We start from the raw sequence: 24030 nt of genomic DNA on the forward strand, positions 1-24030 counted from the left end.
GATGAGGCTTCATTAATTGCACTATATTACCCTAGATATCTTTCAAAACGCCTACAGGTTCTTCTACCCACAAGATTTAGAACGCTTTTTTCGCCATTGCATACAAACAAGATTTTTAGAGAAAATCATTTGATAAATTTCGTAGAATCTTTCCAATTGGCTTGCAAATGATTTGTTTTATAGTTTGTTATGTGCGATTTATTTATTAGTGCTACTCCTTTCACTGGAGAAATTATGAGTGGACTTGCTTTGAGCTCGTCTTTTTGATTAACTAGTAATCTGGCTATAAAACTGATCAAATATTTTGATCAATCGTGTTTTTACTTAGTGTAAGAAGTTCTTAGACTAATATATGAGGGCTATTTGTTTAAATATTTCTGGGAGAATATCAAAAAAATATTCGAAATATTCAAAATGAGAAATTTAGAATAATTGCTAGCGCCACTTACGAGAGAAAACAGTGCCCTCATGCGGAGAAATTAGATGTCAGTATTTTGAATTATTCCAGCAATTTAAACTGATGTTCACAAATTTAATTTTTTTAATTCAACTACAAAAAAACACGATGCAGTTGAACACCTTTAATACTCAATAATACCAAAATCTAATCGATTTTTGAAGCAACCGGTATTGGCTCAATATGGTTTCAAGTGGTCAAAATTTGATGAGGCTTGTCATTAAGATGATCATAATTTCAACCACAATATTACAAAATATCTTAGCACAGAGACATTTCAATGGAATTCAGACGCTTCAGCAGAGACTTGGAATGTTTTTTTTTCGACAAAAAAAGGTTATTGTTCACATATTATTTTTTATTGTTTTTTTCGTACCGCAACTTGTTGTGCTTATTATTATTTTTTTTTGCACTAAGGCGCCCACGGAGAAACAAGTATTTTCTTAACCACAATTCTCTTTTCCAAAATAAAATCCTATACTTAATCATTTGGTGTGAATTTCTTAAATACGATGAGATTATTGTTTATTTTGGATGAAGACTCTTTGAAATTTGTTGAGCTTTGACTGAATTATGTGGTGATATTTTTGTTGTTGTTGTACTTCATAGAGATGAGAAAATTTAGTGATTTCCAACGTGTTTTAGCTAATGTTGTGTCACTGAGGAAAAAAGAATACACCATGTCGGCAATTTCCTGTGATTTTTGCATGTTAAATTTTGGTGTTTGAGATGAAGTGTGTGTACTTTGGTGAATTTTTTTTTCTTAAGTTAGAAGAGAGAGATTGAGAAACTAAAATCAAGTGAGGAAGCAAGAAAAAAATTATGAAAGAGTGGAGCGAGTAAGAGACCCAAAAATGAAACAATTTTGCTGAAGATATCTGTCGATTTGGAGTGGGATAATGTTTGGAGGAAATTTCCACTTGTGGCCATCTCACCTCTTCATGTGGACTCTTTCGTGTGACTCTGTGAGAAGTGATTTTGTGGTGAATGTTGATGATTCTGTACATGCGACAAAATTTATTGTTAGGTCAATAAACTTTTCAGACTATTCTTGCAATCTCCTTTGCTATTGCTCTTTTTTTGTATTATAAGAGTATACAATTTTCCCCGGCGATATTAATTGCAAAGAGATGATAAATGCTGCGGTAACTTACTATTTCGAGAGTGAAGTATATATACAACTTTCCATGGAGTATTTGAGAGCCATTCCACTTCTTTCACATTAACCTGCACACACTAAGCTAAATTGAATGCCTTAATCTCGGCAATTATGCCTTTTGAAGGCACTGTCATTTATCTCCAAGATGAATCGCAGAAATTCGTGCAATTCGGAAAGGTCAGGCAGGGGCACTGAGACAAGTGAGACAAGTTGGATCAACCATCAGGGAAATAAATACAAGAAGTCATGTTGAAAATACTGTACATTTTTGGCACACAGGAAAATATATTACTGGGTTGAATCTGTATATTACTTCCGACAAAAGCAATTTCCTTCTCATGCTTTTAATTGAGTCACCAAAACGATTTTTGCCATGTGTAATTTTTTTTTAAGTTAAAATCAATTGAATTCACTTTAGAGTGAATAGACATGTCAGTGATTTATCAATATTTATGCACTGGACTATACCTTTCAACGGTTTCAATTTCCTATTGCCACCAGCTTTTCTATTGAATTTTCAATCAATTTTTGAGGGCGCCAGCAGCAAGAGAATTTCAATGAAAGACATGCATTTAATGTCTATATCTCCCAGAGAAAAAGATTCATTTATTAAACAATTTTATTTATTGGGAAGAGAGGGGACTCAGCAACGATCATTTGAATTTACCAACTCTTTCTTTCATTTAAAATATTCAAGTGATGTGGTATGATGCCACCAATTGAAATCACTTTCATCTCTACTGGTAGAAATTTTGCTGTCTGGCATGCACAAAATCAACTACCATCTTTATTGTGATTTATTTATTTGCTGAATTTTAAAGCTACTACATTGTCAAATCCGTTCAATTTGTTAACACTCTGTAAGAAATATCTACAAACATGATGTTAATAATTTCATTTTTTTATTTATTGACTTATTTACGTAGAAATTTAAACTTTTTAAACCAATAATGTCAAGTTATTTTTTGATGTTTTTTAACAATGTTTATAACATGATCACTTGACAAGCTTGTGTTCTTTTACAAACATTTGTTTGTAGGGTAAGTGTGCCAAATTCCGGCCAGCTTGCAATTCCGGCCACCTTTTTTGTTCCTCGAATTTTCATGAACTTTTAGATTTTACGTACTCTAGAGATTACACAATGCAAAAGAATAACAAAAAGTATAGCTTTGACAAACGAGATGACGTGAAAAAGAAATTGGAAGAATTCCCGAAGGACAAGATACTATGAAAATGAAGGTGGCCGAAGTAGGGCACCAAAGCTATGTCTATATTTTTATTCATTTTAAAATGTATTAAGAATGATTTTAGAGTAAATAAAGACGGTAAACTCTTTACAAGGTTCCAAGAAACACTCTTTCAGAAGGAAGAATAAAAAAAATCAATTTGTATTTAAAATATTACATTTCAAACTTGAGACTTTGACGCTTGCACGCAACTATTCCGAAATTTAGCACACTTACCCTAAATGTTCGTAAAAACAGAGAAAAATGTTTGTAAAATTTTATCATTTTTTCATACGTTTTTGTCAAACAAACAAACAAAAACATACGAAAAATGTTTCTAAAAGCAAACAAATGCTCGTTAGTCGTTAAGTGATCATGTTACGAACAATGTTTGTGAAGAAGTACAAATTTTTACGAAGTTTTTAGTGGGTGATACGATATACGAGCATATAAATCCCCCAAACATCGACGAATAATTTTACGAAAATAGTCTACGTAGGTCTAACTACGTAGACTTAACACAAATTAGGTTTGACACAGATTAATTATATAATATTAAAAAAACGCAACTGCATAAGCACCAATGTCTAAAGTTTGAAGTGCGATGTTCAATACAAATTGAAGTTTTTTTACACATTTTTTTCATGAGTGTTGTTTAAAGTTTTGAGAAGTAATTTATTGTTTTTGCTATCTCTAAAATCAGCTATCATATTGCGTGGAAAATTAAGACGAAAATATTAACATTAATTTGACTGCAATTTTGGACACTTTGCTTGTGATTTTTGACACTGCTTGCAATTTTGGACACTGTAATTTCAAACAGATTATTTTTCGTAATAAGACTCCCTTTCTTGTTCATTTCAAGAACCCAATTTATCAAGTTCTCATCCAGTTTATGAGAAAGGAGTAGGATGTTTTAAGATTCCTGGAAATTTTTCATATAAGTGATTAAGGCTTTAGGCTTTAATAGGGCGTTTTAAACTGCATCTCGTTTACAGAGGTAATATTTATTTGTTTCTTTACATATTGTACAATATAATCATCACAAAAATTAAAAATTTATAGAATTTCGAGAAATAAAACAACTTGACAACCCTACTTTTTCACATAATTCTAAAAAAAATCTAGACCAGCCATAATTTAATTTAGATCCGCAATTGTTTTTTCTATCTAGATTAGATTACTTTAAAGCCCAGCTCCCATTAGGAGTTATCCGAAAAAATAGTATTTTTAATGTAGCCTCAGCTCAATGTAGTCTCAGTTCCCCGTATACTATTCATCAAATATTAAAAGAAAATTCCATAATTTTAATCAATTTATTTGTAGTGTCCAAATTTACCCTCAAAGTGTCCAAAATTACAAGCTGTCCCAAATTACAAGCACTTCTTCTAAAAATAAAAAAAAACATATAACTTTATTAAGAAAGAAATTTTCTAGTCGAATTTGAGAATTTTGTGTGAGATTCCAAGTTTAACCAATTTACCTTACTTTGCCTTTTTTAGGTTGTTTTAATAAATCTTACATCATCTGTATTTTTTCTCCCTTTCTTAGTTAAATATTAAGCAAAAATGTCTTGTTCTCACTTCAATGCACAGACATCTTATTCTGTGTTGATTCTTTAAGGGAAATTCTCTTCAATTAAGTGTTGCTTGCTTGATAATTATCAATGCTTTCTGGTAGAAAGCACAAAAGTGGGCTTTTTTTTAGATCTTTTTTTTTAATTTCGTGTGTGTGCAAAAGAGCCTCAAATAGAGCTGTCGCAATGGATCTCTGGAGCAAAGATACTTGAAAATGTGTTCATGGTCTTGTGATTTTATTTAAATTGATTGTATTTACTTATGTATCTCATCTATTGACTTTCTCACTGAATTCGTCTATATTTGATTCTCTCTGGCATTGCTTCATGTACAGGAAGGCAATGAAGAAAAAGAACAACAAGATTTAGTTTTGAAGTGTTTTTATTTGATAAATACTAAAATAAAAGATCTTAAATCCTATAAAACAGTTGAGTGACTTGAAATGTTGCAATATATTTCTCCCGGGAAAAAAAAAGATTGCAATTAGACAATTAATAATCATGAGTTTTTCGTGTTATTAAACTTTCTTGACTCCAATGGTGATTGAGCGTGTGTGTATGTTGGTTGAATATTTTATTGTATGTGGATTAGAAAATTTTCTGCAATGTGTTTGGGAATAAAAAAAAAAGAAAGAGATCCAATATAATAATTGCAAATATTTCTTCAAACATCTTTTGGAGTAATGATTAAAATTATCTCTTCACAATTTCTCGCCAATGTATCTGTCAATTTTTACTTGGAATGGAGAAGTGAAAAGAGAACTCTTAAAAGATGCCTCGAAGGAAAAGATGCAACATAAAGTATATGAAAACTAATAAATGCGAAAATTGTCTGTGATAATAAAATGTAACTTTGAGACCACTTTCTTCCAATAAACTCAGTTACTTATATTAATTAAAAAATAGTGTTAAATGGTATCAAATATTGCTACATATCTAGCAAGTGCTCAATAATTTTTTTTTTAACTGGAAAAAAATCACAAGAAACCGAACTCTCTGATTTTAACAGTACATTCACGATATATTATTACTGTATGGTGGACTCTGTGGGGTATTATATATGTGTGTATGAGAGACTAGAAGTGGGTTTTGTATGTTGCCGCGAAAATTATTTCAATTTAATAAAACGTGCAAGCTCCTCAGTCGCTCAACGATCGTCAGAGAGAGTGGATTTATTGGTGGAGCAATTTCCCTCTGCAGTGTTATATTACTTCTTATATATATCAAAAAGTGAAATTTGTAGACAACATTGGTGGTCCAATTGGACACAAATGAACATACATCAATTTGTCGTGATTAGTTGGGATTTTTTGCACCTTTGTGTAAACTTCCTCTTAATTTTAAGAGGAAATTTCGTTGATGACTTTTGAAAGTCCTAAATGGATTTTCAAAAGTATAAGAGAAAATATTGGTATATTGAGTGAAAGAAAAGAGCCCCAAGGGGAGAAAATAGCACTAGTGAAAGAAGGTGTATAGCAAAAAGGTATCAATTGTAATTAAATAAACCGTGAAAATTGTGGTGTTAAAAGTGTTTTTAGATTGAGGGAGTTAAGTGACTTGCAACAGAGACATTGAGAATATGATGTTGATCGTCAAGAGACAGATCCTCATCTGTTTATTGACCTCTTGAGCTTGAAACGGTGCTTTACACGGTGATTTTTTGGCTGAAAACACCTTTTTTCGGGTGTTTATTGTGTTGTGTGCTCAAGTAATTAATGGTCTAAAAATTGTGTGTTGGCTATCATACAAAAATTCTCTCTCGCTCTCCTAACCAATACAAAATCTTTCTTTTTTTCTTCTCTCTTTCAATCAATTCAACAGGTTGCATTAATTCATAAATCTTTGCTTATCGCATTTTCTTACACTCTCCTATATTGAAGAAAAAAAATGCAAAGTTCATTGTGATAAAGAGATTAAATTAGATTTAAAAGATTTTTTTATGCTCTGGCTGACTTGAGCTATTAAAATAAAGAAGGAAAAACCCTCTATATTTACATGTTTTTTTCCTCAGTGCGTAATGTTATTTTTCATTTAGAACCCAAGTCGTTTCCTCTGTGGTAATCTCATTTGGTGCTATAATAAAGGTTTATCCATCTTCATTGGGCAGTATAATTTCAATTGTAGTGATTGTGTTGCCGAGATTATATTATGAAGGAAAGAGGAAAATCATTACAATCCTTCATACTAGAGTTATATTGCTTTTGTGTGTGACTCACAGGGGATAATCATTACAATTTATAGAGCAATGAATTGTGTTTCTGAAAGCCAAAATTTTAGCGTACGTACAATAATTTTTTTTCTATAAAAACGTTTTCCAAATTGCCTATAAGAGTGAGAGAGGTGACTAGAAGTATATTTCACTCACTCTCACTGAAATACTGAATATATGTAAACAAAAAAATGATTGTTTACAAAACAAAAGTTATTGTACCCAACGCGCAATAACTTTTATTTTGTAATTTTTTTTTACATGTCAGTAAAAGTGAGTGATATCAAGATCGAATCGTCTTGCTCACATTGGTAGAAAGTTTCAAAAACGTGTTTACAAAACAAAAGTTACTGTACGTTAGAAATTACAGTAGACTCTCTCAAATTCGGACATTTGGGACCGAAATGTCACCCGAATTAGAGACAAATTCGGGCATGAAATTTTTTGAAATGCAACGATTTTTTGTTTACCTGCGTACTCATATTAAATTTACATGCTCATATTAATTGTAAATTTTATGAAAGACCCTTAATAATGAAAAATCACATCACAATTGAGACAAAGCATGGAAAATTTGAGTATATTTGCTTTATTCGATAATCACTATCGAACTTCAAAAATGTCGACAAACTCTTTTCAAATTTAACTGCTGCCCGAATTAAAAAGTAGTCCGATGTTAAAGGAGCCGATTTAGCGAGAGTCTACTGTATGTTGTTTACAAAATAATGCCTGCCGCACAATAATCCTAGTTTTGTAAACACGTTTTTAACATTTCAGTAAGAGGGAGTGAGATCTAGATTTAGTTATCTCGCTCATTCTCATAGAGGGTTTCAAAACATATTTACTAAACAAAAGTTATTGTGCTTTGGACATAATGCCCAGCGCACAATAACTTTTGTTTATAAACATGTTTTTGACTTTTCTGTGCGAGTGAAAGAAATCTGAATCTAGTCCTCACTCACTCTAATATGCAGTTTCGAAAGTATATTTACAAAATAAAAGTTATTGTGCGTTGGGCATAATACCTAATGCCCAACGCACAATAACTTTTGTTATATAAACATGTTTTTGACATTGCAATGATAGTGAGTGAGATCTAGATCTAGTTATCTCGCTCATTCTCATAGACAGTTTCAAAACATATTTACTAAACAAAAGTTATTGTGGGTTGGACATAATGCCCAGCGCACAATAACTTTTATTTGTAAACATGTTTTTGACTTTTCTGTGCGAGTAGATCTGCGAAATAGATCTAAACTCACTCTAATATGCAGTTTCGAAAGCATATTTACAAAATAAAAGTTATTGTACGTTGGACATAATACCTAATGCACAATGATTTTTGTTTAGTAAACACGTTTTCGAAACGGCTCATAAGAATGAGGAAGATGGCTAGATTTATATTTCATTCACTCATTGAAATGTCAAAAACATGTTTACAAAACAAAAGTTATTGTGCGTTGGGCATAATGCAAAATAAATTTTGTTTTGTAAACATATTTTTATAACTGCCTGTAGGAGTGAGCGAGATGACTGGATGTAGATCTCGCTCACTCTTATTGCAATGTCAAAAAACATGTTTACAAAACAAAAATCATCATGCGCTTGCCATAACTTTTGTTTTTTTTTTTTAATATGTTTTCAAAACTGCTTATGTGAGCAAGATAACTAAAGTATTATACTCACTTTTATTAAAGTGATAAACAGATATTAACAAAAATTATTGTGCGTTGCGCATTATGTTTCACAACCCATCAGAAATAGTGTTAAGAGTAAAGACACTAAATAACTTATTTCTTTCTTATTCATTCTCAATGAGTAATATAACCAGTTTAGTTGGAAATCTGTATAAACCCATTGTCTAAAACCTTTTTTAATATGAAAACAGTATTAGTGTCAACCACAATAATTTCAAATGAACTGATACCCCTAGTATGAGTCAACCTAATTAAAATTAGTTGATGTTTTCGTTGCATTGGAACCTTAATGGTTTCTAATTCATTTCCTATTGCCGTACTGTAATAATTTCTTTCAAATGATCGACCCCCCACAAGAATTACAATTTCTGTCTCATTTTCTCATTGGGATACAAATGAGAAAAATATAATATCCATGAAAGTTATGAAGTTCTGTATAGTGTATGTTTGGTTTGGAATATTGGATGTAAGAGGGTATTTAAAAGAAAAAAAAAATGGTTGCAGAGGAGACACTTCTGAAATGGTGTGTAAGAGGAAACCTTGCAATTGATGGTCAACCCAGGGAAGACCACCACTAGTGTGACGGAGAACGAGAGAGAATATAATGCGTGCAAGTGGAAGTGAGCAGGTTGATCACAGAAAATTGTCGTACAAAGTGGTCAAGCTGCAGAAACGACTGGTCACTTCCTTATAGATTGCTACAGAGTACCAAGCCAGTTATTTAGCTCATACTGTGCTTTCATGAGAGACAAAATTAGTGTGTTTTGAGCCAAACACCAAGAAGTGTCGAAGGGGCGCTTAAAAGAGTCAAAGAGAGTGACTAAGTAAAGAGTAATTAAATACAGGCTGGTGAATTTTCTTTGATGAGACACAGCCCGATGCGAGTTTTAGACTTTTAAAGAGAATTCAGTGATGGGATGAAAAATGTGCAGTGAATTTTAAGATGGGTTTTTCAATCTTTCTGTTGAAGTGAGGGAAAAACTTGGAGTGTATGTGTGTGTGTTTTTTTCTTTTCTGAAAAGAAAATTTTGCCATCAGGAGGACGTATTTTCCAACTTAAATCACCACTCATGTCCACGAATATGGTATTCCTGAAGGATTTATCAGCTAAAATCAAGGGTTATTTATTCAATGTAAGTCACATTTTCGCATTTTGAATGACTCATCTACATTGGAAATTTATTAGCATTTCACTTGGGGAGCACATTACATAAAAAAAATGTGAAATAGAGATGTTTTCCCACCAAATAACCTTGACTGTGATTGTGGTTTTTTTTTTGTAGATTAGATTTTTATTGCTCGAACTCTGTAGAGAGAAAGAGGAATATAATCTTTCGATTTTTCGATAACTCGAAATTTCACAAAAGTTTGCGATTGTTTTGGGGAAAATAGCATTTGACATTCTATGTTTAGTTGCTAGAACTAAACACCATGGGTGAAGATAGCGAGAGGATTTCTGTTGTAATCCATTTCATGAGAGCAAACAATATGGATTTGTGAGTGAGATATACCTAGGACCGCAGCCCAATATACTTTAGAAGTAAGGGCCAAAGGACAGGATGAAAAAAAAAAACTAAACACCAAACGATGAGAGATATCGTATTGGGGTGTTCGGAAACTTCTTACACTTTCCCCTACTATTTGCTCCTTAAACACTTCTTGGGGTGGGAGGAACTGGGGTAGTAGTAAACATGGGGTAATTGTAAACACTGTCTGCATTACTTAGACTTATTAAGACTACTTCTTCAGTGGGCAAGTATAGTATCAACGGATATTTTGTATGTAATGCAATAATGACCTTGATTGATTCTTTTTAATGGGTTTTCAAGGTCAAAGTTTAGAAAACTAAGTACAGCGTATTTCTTAACTGATTGCAAAGAGTTTAAGGTTCAATTCAAAAAAAAAAAATTCTTAGAAGGAAATGAGGTACCTTTCAATAGGGGCTCCTTTGGAATAGAGATTTTTCTCATATTTTTTAAGTAAAACTGAGCATTATCCGACTTTCAATTGGTTTGTAGAGTTAAATTATGTTATGGCGACTGGCGACGTCTAGTTTTATTTAAAAATAAGAGAAAAATCCTATTTTAAAGGTCCCTCAATTTGAAGATACCCCACTACTCCTTAATTAAATATTACGTTTTGTCTGCCGCCGCCTTACCTCTTCCTATCTGATGAATTAACACTAAACCTACCAAAACCCGGTCAAATTGACCGGTTTAAAATTAACATATACAGTGAGTGTCAATAGTTTGTTGCCTAATGGATGTTTGAGAAATCAAGTGAAAAAAATGATAGAAAAAAATACTTTTCCAAATTTTTCTTTTTGCAGATGAGTTCCTTGTAATCCGTAGATATTATTTATAATTTTCAAAAAAAATAATTAATTTTATTTCATATCAAAAATAATTGTTTTCCAAAAGTTGGTCATTTTTGAAAAATCAAAAGTTTGTTGCCTCATTAAAAAAAACTAATTCAAAATGGTGAAAACGTGCAACCAACTTTATGTAAACCGGTTACATTTTGAGCTTATGTCATTTGATAGGCAAATGGTGGATTTGTACATTTTTAAGGCTGTCAATGTTAAATATATAGGTGTAAGAGTGATGATAAATAACAAGAAATAATCAGTTTTTTGATAATTCATAATTTAGGTTATAATGGCAAATTACAAAAAGTTGAAAGGTGGGATATTGTCCAGAGATACTGCTGGAAGGAATCGGCGTCGCTTAATTGCCAAATTTTATGGAAATTCATGAAAAGTTATACATAAAATGGTCAAATATTATAGTTATGAGGCACGAGTACATCTGAAAAACGCGACTGGTAGACCCAGGATTTCGACTCAGAAAGTCGATAACCGCATTCTAGGTATCTCTGATAGTAACCCCATGATGTTTGCTTCAAAAATTCAAAGTCGGCTGGTTACAGAAGGCATACAGGCTTCAAATGCTTCGAAAATCAAACTCAAAATGAAAGAAAATATAAGAATAGGTACTTGGCTCGCAAGATGGTAAGCAAAACCAAACTGCGTAAAAGGTTGTATTTTTACGTTTTTAGCATGCTCCAAGTGAATTTACAACCTTTTAACCAGATTGGTTTTGTTTACCAATGGAAACCTGCAAACCAAGTAATTATTCTTACCACTTTCATTAAATTGCGGTTGGTTTTGAAGCCTGTATGCCTTCTGTAACCAACCGACTTTGAATTTTTGAAGCAAACATCATGGGGTTACTATCAGAGATACCTAGAATGCGGTTATCGACTTTCTGAGTCGAAACCCTGGGTCTACCAGTCGCGTTTTTCAGATGTACTCGTGCCTCATAACTATAATATTTGACCATTTTATTTATAACTTTTCATGAATTTCCATAAAATTTGACAATTAAGCGACGCCGATTCCTTCCAGCAGTATCTCTGGACAATATCCCACCTTTCAACTTTTTGTAATTTGCCATTATAACCTAAATTATGAATTATCAAAAAACTGATTATTTCTTGTTATTTATCATCACTCTTACACCTATATATTTAACATTGACAGCCTTAAAAATGTACAAATCCACCATTTGCCTATCAAATGACATAAGCTCAAAATGTAACCGGTTTACATAAAGTTGGTTGCACGTTTTCACCATTTTGAATTAGTTTTTTTAATGAGGCAACAAACTTTTGATTTTTCAAAAATGACCAACTTTTGGAAAACAATTATTTTTGATATGAAATAAAATTAATTATTTTTTTTGAAAATTATAAATAATATCTACGGATTACAAGGAACTCATCTGCAAAAAGAAAAATTTGGAAAAGTATATTTTTCTATCATTTTTTTCACTTGATTTCTCAAACATCCATTAGGCAACAAACTATTGACACTCACTGTATTTAAACGGTATAATGTCACTATGAAACTTTCTGAATTTCTTAAAATTTGCATGTAAAATATTTTTCAGTGTTGAAATTTTAATTTTTTGTTATTTTCCAAGACAGATTTGTTGAGTATTCTACCCTACAGCGGTTTGTCATTTGACCGAAAAACGACCAAAAACGGTCGGTAGGTTTAGTGTTAACGAAATAGAAAGCATAAAAAAGGATGTCATAGTAGAAATGCTAAAACCCGCTAAACAACCAATGATTTGGATCTATACCTTTAATCTTTATATGTATTAATCAAAGTAAAACATCGTATTCCCGAATTCGAGCAGTCCGCGAAGTAATTTTCATTGAATCACCTCTTTCTCCAATGTTTAAAATCAGATCTTTTTTCAATTTAAAATAAATAACGTCGATCTCTGCTTTATAATTTCTTCGCTACAGTATGTTGATGGCATATGTTGAAAAATTAACAAATGACTCTTCAAATCCATAGAAAACTCTTGTTTTTTGCGCAATACTTTTTTTTATAAATTTAATTTGAGCGTGGATTTTGATTGAGACATTGAAAAAGACATGGAGGAGTATTTCCGCATATGTTGGAGCCATATTGTAATTTTTCTTTGCAGTTTTTTTGGGTGGTTAATTAAATGAATAGAGAGAGAGATGGTCCGAGAGTTGTGTCAAAAAAGATGCAAGAAAAAAAAACTAAGATTTCTCTCTAAAAATATCACGGTATGATCTTTGATGGTGGAGGAAAATGACCAGAGTCCGCACCAATGTTTCTTGTCTAACTAAATTGACTCTTTTTTACTTTCAACTATTATATGATTTGTATTTATTTATTTCTCTCTGTCGTGAAATTTCACTGAAGAACAAACACTGGTTGAGCAAATGCGATTGAAAGAAAAAGTTTTATGAATATCAAGTCTGTCATAAAGAGTTGTTAGCCATTGATTTTTTGAAATGATTTTTTTATTCAAAATTTACATTTATAGCTTGTTGCATGTTCCTTTTTTTTTACTCAGCTCTGGCTTTGTTCGCCAAAGATAAATGTGCAATCTCTCTCTTTGAATAAAGAAAAATATAATAAAAGACATCATCTGATCGTTGATGGTGGCAGAAAAAAAGGTAAATAATACGTGGGTGGGAAAGAAATTCACGTGAACAAGTGCTTGTGCGGATTAAGTTGAAAATGATCCATTGGATATTATAGGGGAAGATGGGACAGCTCATCTATCGCGAGTATTTTTTACCCCTTGAAACAGGATGAGGTAGAACCTTGGGATCCTTGTCCACTGAAGAAATAGACGACATAGTGGAAAATAGGGCATATTTGCGGTTAAGTTAGCTTTTGAATTGGTTAATTGATCTAAATTATATCATGGTTGGGGATCTCAGTGGCACAATAGGTAAGACCGTTGGCTCTTGGGCGGTGAGATCTCTGGCTCGACTCTCACACCTGTGAGTTCGACAACGTAATAAAATGCACCGCTTCTGCCCAAAAACCTTCAAGAGCACGGATGAAGCATTCACTACGGGGAAGGCGTTCCTGGGCGATCTATGATTAGTGGATTCTTCCAATACGAGACGTTTTGTAATGATTTCATTGTAATACCCAATAAAGTGTCTCGATACGATTAATAATAATATCATGGTAAGGTCCAGTTCCATTTAAAAAATGTGAGAAGATTCCTATTTCAAAAGTGCCCTAATTCAAAGTACCCCACCCATAAAAACCTCTATACATTATGCGCAATTTAGAAAAAAAATGCTTTTTCAAAGAAATTTTCGCCTATCACTATAGACAGAAATTCAAAATCTTTTAAAATAAGCAATTTTTGACGAAAATCACAACTACATGTTAATTACTGCCCCAGTTTCCCCTATTGATTTTAAACTATTATACTGAGTTCTTAAGTTGTCTAATGATTTTTTTTTAATATTCAAATAATTAATTAGTTTTAGAAAAGAACTTTCATTTGCATATAAAATTATCAAAATTCATTAAAATTTTATAGTTTTCAAAAACAAAAAACAAAAAAAATATTACACTGAGAAAAAAAGAGGCTACGATTAACTTTTTTCATCATAACTTTTCGGGTGTAAAAATATATCAACATTTTTTAATGTTAATTTTACACCTTTTGAGGGCAAAACCAATATGAAAAAGGGTAACTATAACTCATAATACACCTAAAAAGGGTAATATGTACACCGATTTCTGATCAATAATGCAGGGTAAAATTAACATTTTCGGAATGTTATTTTAACTTTTTCGGATTTCTGTGTACGAAAACTTCCTTTTTTATGTCTAATACTACCCCACATTGGGGAGCTTTCAGGCGTTCTGCAATTTAATAACATTTTTTATTACCTCACTAAACTGTGACTCACGGGATAAAGTAAGTTTTAATTTATATTATTTATTATTTTTTACGAAAAAAATGGTCGCAAATTAAAATTTAAAATTCATACATGAAATGCTCCATCATCCCCTATAATAAATACCGCATAATCTTATAGAAGAGAGGTTACAAAGTAAGATTGATTGGAAAACATGAGGATATTGACTGTAAATCCCACAAACCACGTAGTTGATTGGATGCAATGTTTGGGTGATTTAGCACAAGAAGGCAATAGCCGAAAAAAATAAGGAGTTCCAACAATCGATCGGTTCACTCACGTTCATTCTTTAATAAATATATTGCAATATACCAACCTGAGCCATGTGTATACAAAAATATAGGGGAAAAGATACTTTCACCGAGGTAAATTAGCGTAATTGGATTTCTCTCTCTCACTCTTTTTCACCTATTGAGGAATAATGTGAGAAAAAAAGTAAATATAAAATACGAGTCTTAAAGTTGATTTAGAAAAGATTTCTTATTGGAACCTTTTTTTTAACTCATGCTATATATTCAATTTACTTAATGCAATTTCCTGCACATTTCTCATTGAATTTGTACCTATGTAAGTTGAAAAGACCACAAAAAAATGATAATGCAATGGACCATTTAATTAGGTATAACTACAATTAACTCTAATAGGTGTAATTAATCTATAATTAATTAGTCTGCGGTGATTCCAAATGGTATTACCTTGTTGGGACAATTGCGTTCAATTTTCAAACAGAGATCGACAGACGAAGATTAGACTGAAATTTGTGTCGTTATAGTTTCTGTGGAAAATGGTTTGTGTTTATTTACTTTTTCTTTCATAATTTTTGCCTGTTAAATACACAAACACTCTTACCACATCACTCACTAATATTGAGTCTCCTCATCTTTTAAGAAGAGAAAACCTCAGCACTATTTGCCAATTGATTTATGCGCTAAGAATTGACGATGAAACGCACAAATAGCACTAAATGACCCCGAGAATGAAATTTGTAATGCAATTTTTGGGGGGTATGAGAGTACAAAAGGTCACAAAATTTTGAGAAAGATGAGCCATTGATAGACTCAGACTTATATTATTGACTGAGCGCAAATTGTTCAGTAAATATTGAGTTGCAACAAAAAAAAAAAAACTGATTTGTTACTAATTTTAGAAATGTCCCTCGCCAGAATATATTTCTGACATTGAACCTCGGTTTCGTTTTTTTTTCTTCATTCACCTCGCACAATTTTTCGTGGAGATTTTAATACTCATTTTTATCTCATCATTAAATCTCTCATATGATACTCTTTTATTGCCGATTAAATTATTCTTATTGGGCAATTAAAATGAAAATACTGGGGATGTACTCTATAGCAAAAAAAAACGCAAATTTAATTATACACTCACATCCCAGAGATTGATTTCAATTCATCTGCTCTTTTGTTATACGTGAAACAATGTTAAGAGTTAATCTTTTGTTAATATTAAGAGTTGTATAGGTTTGTTGAGTCTCTGCAGGTTGAGGCGCCAGAAGGACAATAAAATATTTTAAGAGATCTACTTTTGGTTGCAATGTTATAGTTTTAATGACAAAAGATATCAACCCTATTATAAAAAACATTACTATTCGAACAGTTGTTGCTTAGTGGACGAAAAATAAACTCAGGCTGATCTTTAGGAATTTTGAGCCTGTAAAATTTAGCAATAAAGGATTAAGAAAAGGAAATTATACAAAGGACCTCTAATCGATGAGCCGAAGCCCTCAGTGTATAACAGTTTGGGATAAAACTTTATTGTTAAATTTTACAGGCTTCGAGGATCAGCGTGAGTCTTTGGACCCTAGGCTAAAGAAAAAGGAATTTGGTCCTTTTTCATGCATACAGCACTACTTTATATTTTGTTTTAGAATAAACAAATTCAATATTTGCAATTGTAAATCTATTCCCAATGCATCGTATACGTTTGAAAAAATCCTGGCTGTTACAACTGTTACTATTTAAATCCTTTCCCGGGCTGCTTCTAAGTCGCTGCGGTGTCATTGCCTGGTTCTCTGTCACCGCATCCATAAGTTATACGGGCTCAAGACCTAAGGCTTAGCCATATGACTTATGCTCTAATTTATTATCAGTCACGATTAAAAAAAATAACTTAGAATTGGATTATCAAAGATTTAATGATCTAATAGGTTCACAAATAATCAAAAAAAATAGCTCACTATTAGGATTTTAAGACCTTCGGAAACTGGTCTAGCTTTAGTCTGAAAAGCGCCTTAGAGAACTGAGAGAGCCAGTATGGTCAAGAACGCCACAGAAGAAAGACGTATAGACTTGGGTTTCTTGGAGATATCTGACTGGGTGTTAAAAGGTGTGGCGACTAGTTAAGAAAGTCCCAACCCTTCCAATCTAAGAAATCCCGACCAGTAGTTTACAGTATATAATTTTTATAAAAGAAAACGAGAATAAATGTTCTTTCTTTTGGAGTCTGACGGGGAACTTTATGCTCTCAATTCTTCCAGTGTTCGTCAGAAGGGTATTCCTCTTTTCAAATTAAAAGAATCTGTTTTTTCTCCAAAGCTTTCAACCCTTGGTATGGGTCTTCTTCAGTGGGTCAGTTTAGAAATGGAAGAATTGAGAGAATAAATGTATTCATTTAGTAAAAGAGTTGTGGATCTTTTTAAAATTCTATTTAATTAAACAAAAAAAACCAGAGAAATTACTACTATCCTAATTAAATAGTATTGCATTATGTCTTTTCTGGTGATAGCTGTTCATTAATTTGTGATATTGTAAATATTAATTTAAATTTATTGAAACTTAATAACAATGTCGATTTAATTTTTTCCAGCATTTTTAGTATTCTTGTTATTTATTCTTCTCAAACACCAATTAGGTCACCACACTTAGAATGTTTGAAAAAAATCATTATTTAGAAAAACGAAAAAAATCGTATTATTCTTTAAATAATAATATAGTAAGGTGGGGTAACTGGATCGTCTTCCGAAGAGTGCTACTTAAACGCTTGTTTTTGGACTGATGATATTCTTTTTTACTTCTTCTAAATCCATAAAAGTATTAACTGTTTCCTTCAGAAACATAATATAATAAAAAAATTATCAAAAATATTTAAAAAAAATTTATAAAATAATGATAATACTGAAATAAGTCAGCATGCACTAACTGGGTCGCCTTTTTGCTAATTCACTTTTAATTAAACCTTTGGATTTAAAATACGTTTTTCACAAGGAAAAAAACAATAAATGTTTTCAATCAACCAGCTGTCATTAGCGAAAATATCACTGCTAGAAAATTTTTAGTGAAGAACCCAGCTGGCACAAAATTGAAATGAGTCGATTACACTCACTTATTTAATGGATAAAAATATTTTTTTTTGTTTTTTCTCAAACTTGAATAGTTATATTATGTTACTGTAGTGACAATATTACGGAAATAAAAATAAAAATATTCTTTTAAGTGAATTAGTCATAAACGATCCAGATAGCGAAGTGCTCGGATTAGCACACTTGACTGTAATGAATTTCTGTTTTCATTTACGATATTTTTGCCTAAAGAAATTTATTAATAATTTTAACTTGTAAGGGCTAATTTAGAAGTTACGAGTCATCTTGCATTCTCAGATATGGTGTGAATGATATCAGTAATTTCTGATAAATTTTGCAATATTTTTACTGATCAAAATAGAGTATTTAATTGGCCAAAGTGGACTAATTTACTGACAATGTTTTTGCCAAAATAAACTTATGTTACTCAGATATTTCTAGTGCCAATATGAAGTGTTAAAATTGAACAAGGTGTTGTGAATCACTGCTAAAAATCAATTTTCCAAATATATACACACACCTGAAAACGGGACCTTCAGTACCGATGAAGGTCAATCAATTGCATGCATTTGTTGAAATAAGGGTGTTAATGCAGCATTTTTGCAAAACAAAGAAAATCAATTTAAAATTTGATCGATAGAAGGAAATTGTTTATTCCGTCATCAATTCAACTGTATAAGAAACAGCTCTTGATTAACGTTTTTTGACCTATATTTTATTATATATTTTTTCTCAATGGAGTCATTTACATTTCCACTCGCTATATAATCCGTATAATCTCACTCCAGTGTCGTCAACTTCTGTTTTAATCAAAATAGCTGTATGTCTTCTCTTAAGACCCCCTCTTTGAGATATTATTGTGAATAATTTGATAAAGAGTATTGCATTAATTGCCCGGGAAAGTCTCTATATTGCTTTTGAAAGCACACGCATAGGGAAAAGTATAGCTTTGATGGGAATATATGAATAGGAAAATGGCATATCATGTCAAATAATGTATTTATTGTTATCGGCACATAAACAACTACATAATATACTCCTAATGGAGCTGAAAATAATTATTTTAACTTATCATGTTAAATATTGGACTTTGTCAGGAGGCACATGGCATATAACAATTTCCTGATGTATATACAATATCATATCAGTTTGGTAGATGCGCGAAAGAAGAGGGGATTTTCCTGTTTTTGAAAAATACTGATAAGAAATTTTCTATAATGTGAAAATCTATTTCGCATGAATGGAATATAATTAGTTTCTTGGAATAAGAATAAAAATGATTTTGCAAAAAAGAATACTTAATATAAATGCAATATCTGAGAAACTTTCTGTTGCAATTATTCTCAGCAGAAGTTTCTTTCCAAACAAGAGAAAAAAAATCCAGAAAGCCCAAGGTTTTATTTTTCCATTCATCTTCAATCGAGGCGTGGGTTCAATTCTCAAATTGTTGAACACTTTTTTTATCACTTTTTAACGATCAAGAATTCCTGTGAATGTTATTAACACAGATTCATATCGAATATGTGAGAAGAGTGTGAGAGAGAAAGAAGTGCTTGTTAAAATCCAAAACGTGATGGATTTCAATTTAAATATTAGGTTTTTTCTCTCCATTTTACTTTCATGGTGAACTTTTTGGCATATTCAGTGATTGTCATGACAAAAAAAATCTTGGAGAAAAAGAATTGTACCTTTCTCACTCATTCACTATTGTTGGCGCACAAGTGAGTGTGGAAAATTTCAGTGGAAATGGAAATTGGGAATTTTGCAGTAAGCTGCATAATAACACCTTTTGCATGATTTATTTAGAATTATTCTTCTAAATGGGATTTCCCCAGCTTTCAACTGAGCTCTTTAATCAATATTATGAAATTTCATAGAAATGATCCAGCGTGAAAAGTTAATAAAAGCTGTTCTAAAAAAAGATGTTTATTAAATGAATAATTTAATTAGTGAATAGTAAATTTTAAAATTCAGAATTCAATACGTGAAGACTTAAGTAGAGTGGAGTAACCACTTATCGCCAATTTTAGGAAAAAGTGAAATTAATTGTATTATAACTTTTGACCCCTTATCAGATAACTCAAATTTGACACAAAGCTACTTTTAGGCTCTAGATTCGTCAAAACAAAAGTCCTACAATTTAACGCGGTAGTACATAAAAAAATTGATTTTTATTAACAATGCAAAAGTAACCACTTCGTCGCCACTTTTTACCACTTTTCGCCAGTTCTGTAACCACTTCTCGCCACCCACTTGAAAAGGTTCAAACTCGATTATTTTGAGCAATATTATGCAAAGAACACATTCAGCATTTCTTTTTCCTCATAATCACCTTATTATTAGGGGAGACCGGGATAGTTTTAGCCAGCAAATGAGGCTTTTTTTCGCGCATGATTTGTGAAAAAATGATAGGGCTTATCTAATATTTTTATGTTTCATAAGTAACTTTAGGATATTGGCTGTATGAAACAGTGTAGTTCAAAGCTCTAAAATCCTTGACTTTTTCTAGAGAGAATAATGAAAAGAAGTATGACACATTGGCTACACGACCCCGGCCTGGGAAAATATAACCATTTTTGGGGTAGTAATAGCCACCAGTTTTTCAGGCGAAATTTTAAACTGGAGATACCAAATATTGTTTCGCTTGATACACTGAAGACTATTGATATGCTAAATATGTCATTTAAACCTAAAGAAGAAGGCTTTAGCCGGCTTTTTTATGACATTTTTGTAATTGATGCAAACATCCTGAAAAAATCTTTTTCACAAATTGTTCACCTGAATGGCAATATTGCTTGGAATATCAATAGTACTTTTTCATCTAACAATTATGCATGTATTAGTGAAAAATCATCAATAGTTTTATCCCGCCACGGAAGAGAGGCTACATCTGCCCCGAGGGCTGTTTCAATGTTTATCATCTTATATAAAAATGGAGATAATTATTATCCAAGTGAAAAATATCTCTTAAATAACTTTATTAAACCAGAAACAAAGTAAAACTATGAGATTTTGACTAACAACTTAGAAAACCAAATGCCTAGCCAAAAACTTTAACATCAAAATTACAATTTTATACCCATTTTATAAAAATGCTACTAAATTGTAGGATAACAAGATCAGACTTATAAATATTTCTGAGAATATGGGGATGTGTTCCTGCTTTCATTAAAAAAATCTTTGTTTAATGTACATTTTAAGGGAAACGAGAAAAATCCACTGTCTACTTCTACCCCTGGCTAATTGTACCCCGGTCTCCCCTACTCACATTAAATGATTTTTCTTCACTTTTATTTGAGAAATCAAATTATAAGACTATCGCAGAAAGTAAACAAAGTTGATTTAACGACTGAGAATCTACGAAGTGAAGTTAGCATCGCCTCAATTTTAGAATCAATCAATTTTAGAATATTACCACTTTCCGCCATGGCTCATTTTTACATAAAAATAATATAAAATGAAATACTAACTAACTAAATTCAAATTTTACGTATTCGCCGAATGTAATTAAATGTTCAATAGACAAATTATTTACTCAAAAATTAAATTTTGTTCGATAAAAGTTTCATGACACTATTTTTTGGTAAAAAATATTGGATTCGATGCACTTGCTTAAAATATTCCTCTAAAAAATGCTTAAACATTTAAATTCAAAACAAAAAATTAATGTTTTTCGACTCTATAAGTAACAGCAGTAGAGATACAAATAATTTTACGGGCAATTTATTTCACAAATAATGGAAAAATTGCGATTTTAATATAAGTGGCGAAAAGTGGGGCACTGGCGAGAAGTGGTGATTCCACCCTAAGTAAAATAATTTATGTTCTCTTTCTATGAAAAGAAAATAGAAAAAGTGATTAATCGCTTACTTAAGTACTTAATCAAGACCATTGTTCTGATCTTTAATTAAGTAGTGTTTGTTAAATATGTGAAAAGAATATTTAATAAGTACTTAATTAACTACTTATGATTAAGCACTTACTAAGTACGTTTAATGTCATTTAGGCTTTTGAGGTTATATTTTCTGACATGTCAGATTGATTTATCTCTTTCTATCTAATAGTTAACACGTGCCCATCTCATTCTTTGTTCCAATTCTCCCTCTGCCATCAGATGTCACTACTTTAGCCTAAAAAATGCAATAATTAAGGACTTAATACGTACTTATTAAGGACTTATTTTATTCACTTAGGCAATGCTCTTTTTCAAGAGCATACACTATGCCTTTAATTACAGCATTGCGATAGTAGCACCTTACATTGTGTTATCCGGGAACTTAAACCATATATGAGCTGTGAAGTGAAGATCATTCATACCTTTTTAATTTTTTACCAACAATAGGTGTTTCATTATTTCCGTGCACTGGAAACGTATTAATTAATATTTAAAATTTTATATTTACTGCGTTTTTTATCAGTACTGCAAAATCTGCTGCAGAGTAATTTTTGTTCAGACAATTGTGCAAAATAATTATAAGGGAAAGCGCGCTATCTTTGAACAATTCAAGCTTCGAACAGCTGAAATTGTTAAATTTTATTTATTTTTTAACCCATTAGGGAATGTAGGCATGGTTCGCACAGAGTGAACCGTCAAACGATGTGAATTTTCTCTTCGTTTGCAAAAAGCTGACTTACCATTTCTTCTCGTCTCATGAGCTTAATAATTATCTATCTTATGGCTAAGAAATGACGAACTAGCTCTTTGTAAAGAAAGAAAAAATTTGCGTTGTTTGAAGGTTCAGTCTGTGCGAACCATGCAAACATTCCCCTATAATATTATACTTTAAAAGCAAGTCTTATGCCTCAAATTCCCTGAGAGGAACATGGGTCAAACTTGCTAAAAACATAGAATATAATTAAGTTGCCCGAAGGTTGAGTCGTCCGAATGTAGCACGCTTTCCCCTATACAACAAATTGTATCACTGGGAAAAAAAGAGGGTGCGATTAACTTTTTTTTCCTCATAACTTTAACACTTTTTAGGTGCAAAAATATATCAACATTTTTTAATGTTAATTTTACACCTTTTTAAGGGTAAAACTAACATGAAAAAGGGTAATTTTAACCCTAAATCCACATAAAAAAGGTAATATTTACACCAATTTGGGATCAATACTGCAGAGTAAAATTAACATTTCCGGAATGTTATTTTAACTTTTTCGGATTTCTCTCACTCAGTGATCTTTGATGCTGTCTCTTGACAAATTTCTTAGATTGAGTTGATTCTCTGTAATTCGAAAGCGATCTGGAGAGAATGTTGAATGCTGGAGAATTTACCATTAGAACTCCTGATTTTTTTCAGCGTCCATTGATGGACGACATGCGGTCTAGCAGTCGAGAAAGAATAATTATGTCTTTTCGATTGGCAAAAACGGTTGTTTTTTATCGAATATTGAAATACATAACTTTATAGTTTTACTTCTAATAAATAGATAAAAGCTCGAACAGGATTTATTTTGCTGCATTATTTTTCAACATGTGTGTCTTTTACTAAATTTCAGACAATTTATTAATTTTATTGATCTAACGGTTGATAAATTAGATATTGATTATAGAATAATTATTGTTATTTTAATTTTAAAAATTCAGAATATTTTATCAGTTTATCCTCGTGTTTTCATTTAAATATCTTACTCAGTTTATTCAACATAATCATATTCTTTTCAGTGTTCTCTTTAATTTGTGTTCTATTTCTTTTTATCTCCTTGTCAGAGCAAAAATTCTTAACTATGTTTGGAATTTTTTCGTGTTCAAGATAAGAGAAAGTTCTGAATGATTTACAGACCTAACTGACGACATAGGAGTTTCAAAGAAATTTAAAATTGTTTTGCTTTTTCATGATAAACAACCCTGCAAACATTGTTATCGCAACAGATGTGAATACATTGTCTTATCGTTTGAAGGAATTTTACCAGGAATATTGCACTAGAACTATTGTAATGTACAGGCACTGTCATCTTAGTTCAACCACGTAATCGTTCACGTGGGTGCAAATGAGTGTACTGAAGTGTATGTGTATGGAATATGTGCAAAAAGAAAATTGAAAATTATGCTATGATAGTGATGTACGACGTCACTGAGCTTCGGTTCTTGGTAAATAACACGATAGATAAGCGGTA

At 31.7% G+C, this 24030-nt stretch overlaps 1 protein-coding gene across 7 annotated transcripts in view; it reads left to right on the forward strand.

Moving 5' to 3' along the window:
* LOC129804405 (serine/threonine-protein kinase N) overlaps window positions 1–24030 on the forward strand; it is a 125080-nt gene that overhangs the window by 18112 nt on the left and 82938 nt on the right. For 2 of the 7 annotated variants that reach the window (XM_055851658.1, XM_055851663.1), the window contains exon 1: window positions 9012–9457. The exons of 3 other annotated variants lie outside the window; for them this stretch is intronic. In XM_055851658.1, coding sequence (XP_055707633.1) covers window positions 9395–9457 — 63 coding nt within the window. In that variant the 5' untranslated portion in view covers window positions 9012–9394. Of the gene's footprint in view, window positions 1–5559; window positions 6127–9007; window positions 9458–24030 lie in introns of those variants that run through there. 2 more of the 7 variants (XM_055851659.1, XM_055851661.1) reach the window with 2 other exon arrangements.

This window comes from Phlebotomus papatasi, chromosome 2, assembly GCF_024763615.1.
Source record: "Phlebotomus papatasi isolate M1 chromosome 2, Ppap_2.1, whole genome shotgun sequence".
Lineage (NCBI taxonomy): Eukaryota > Metazoa > Arthropoda > Insecta > Diptera > Psychodidae > Phlebotomus > Phlebotomus papatasi.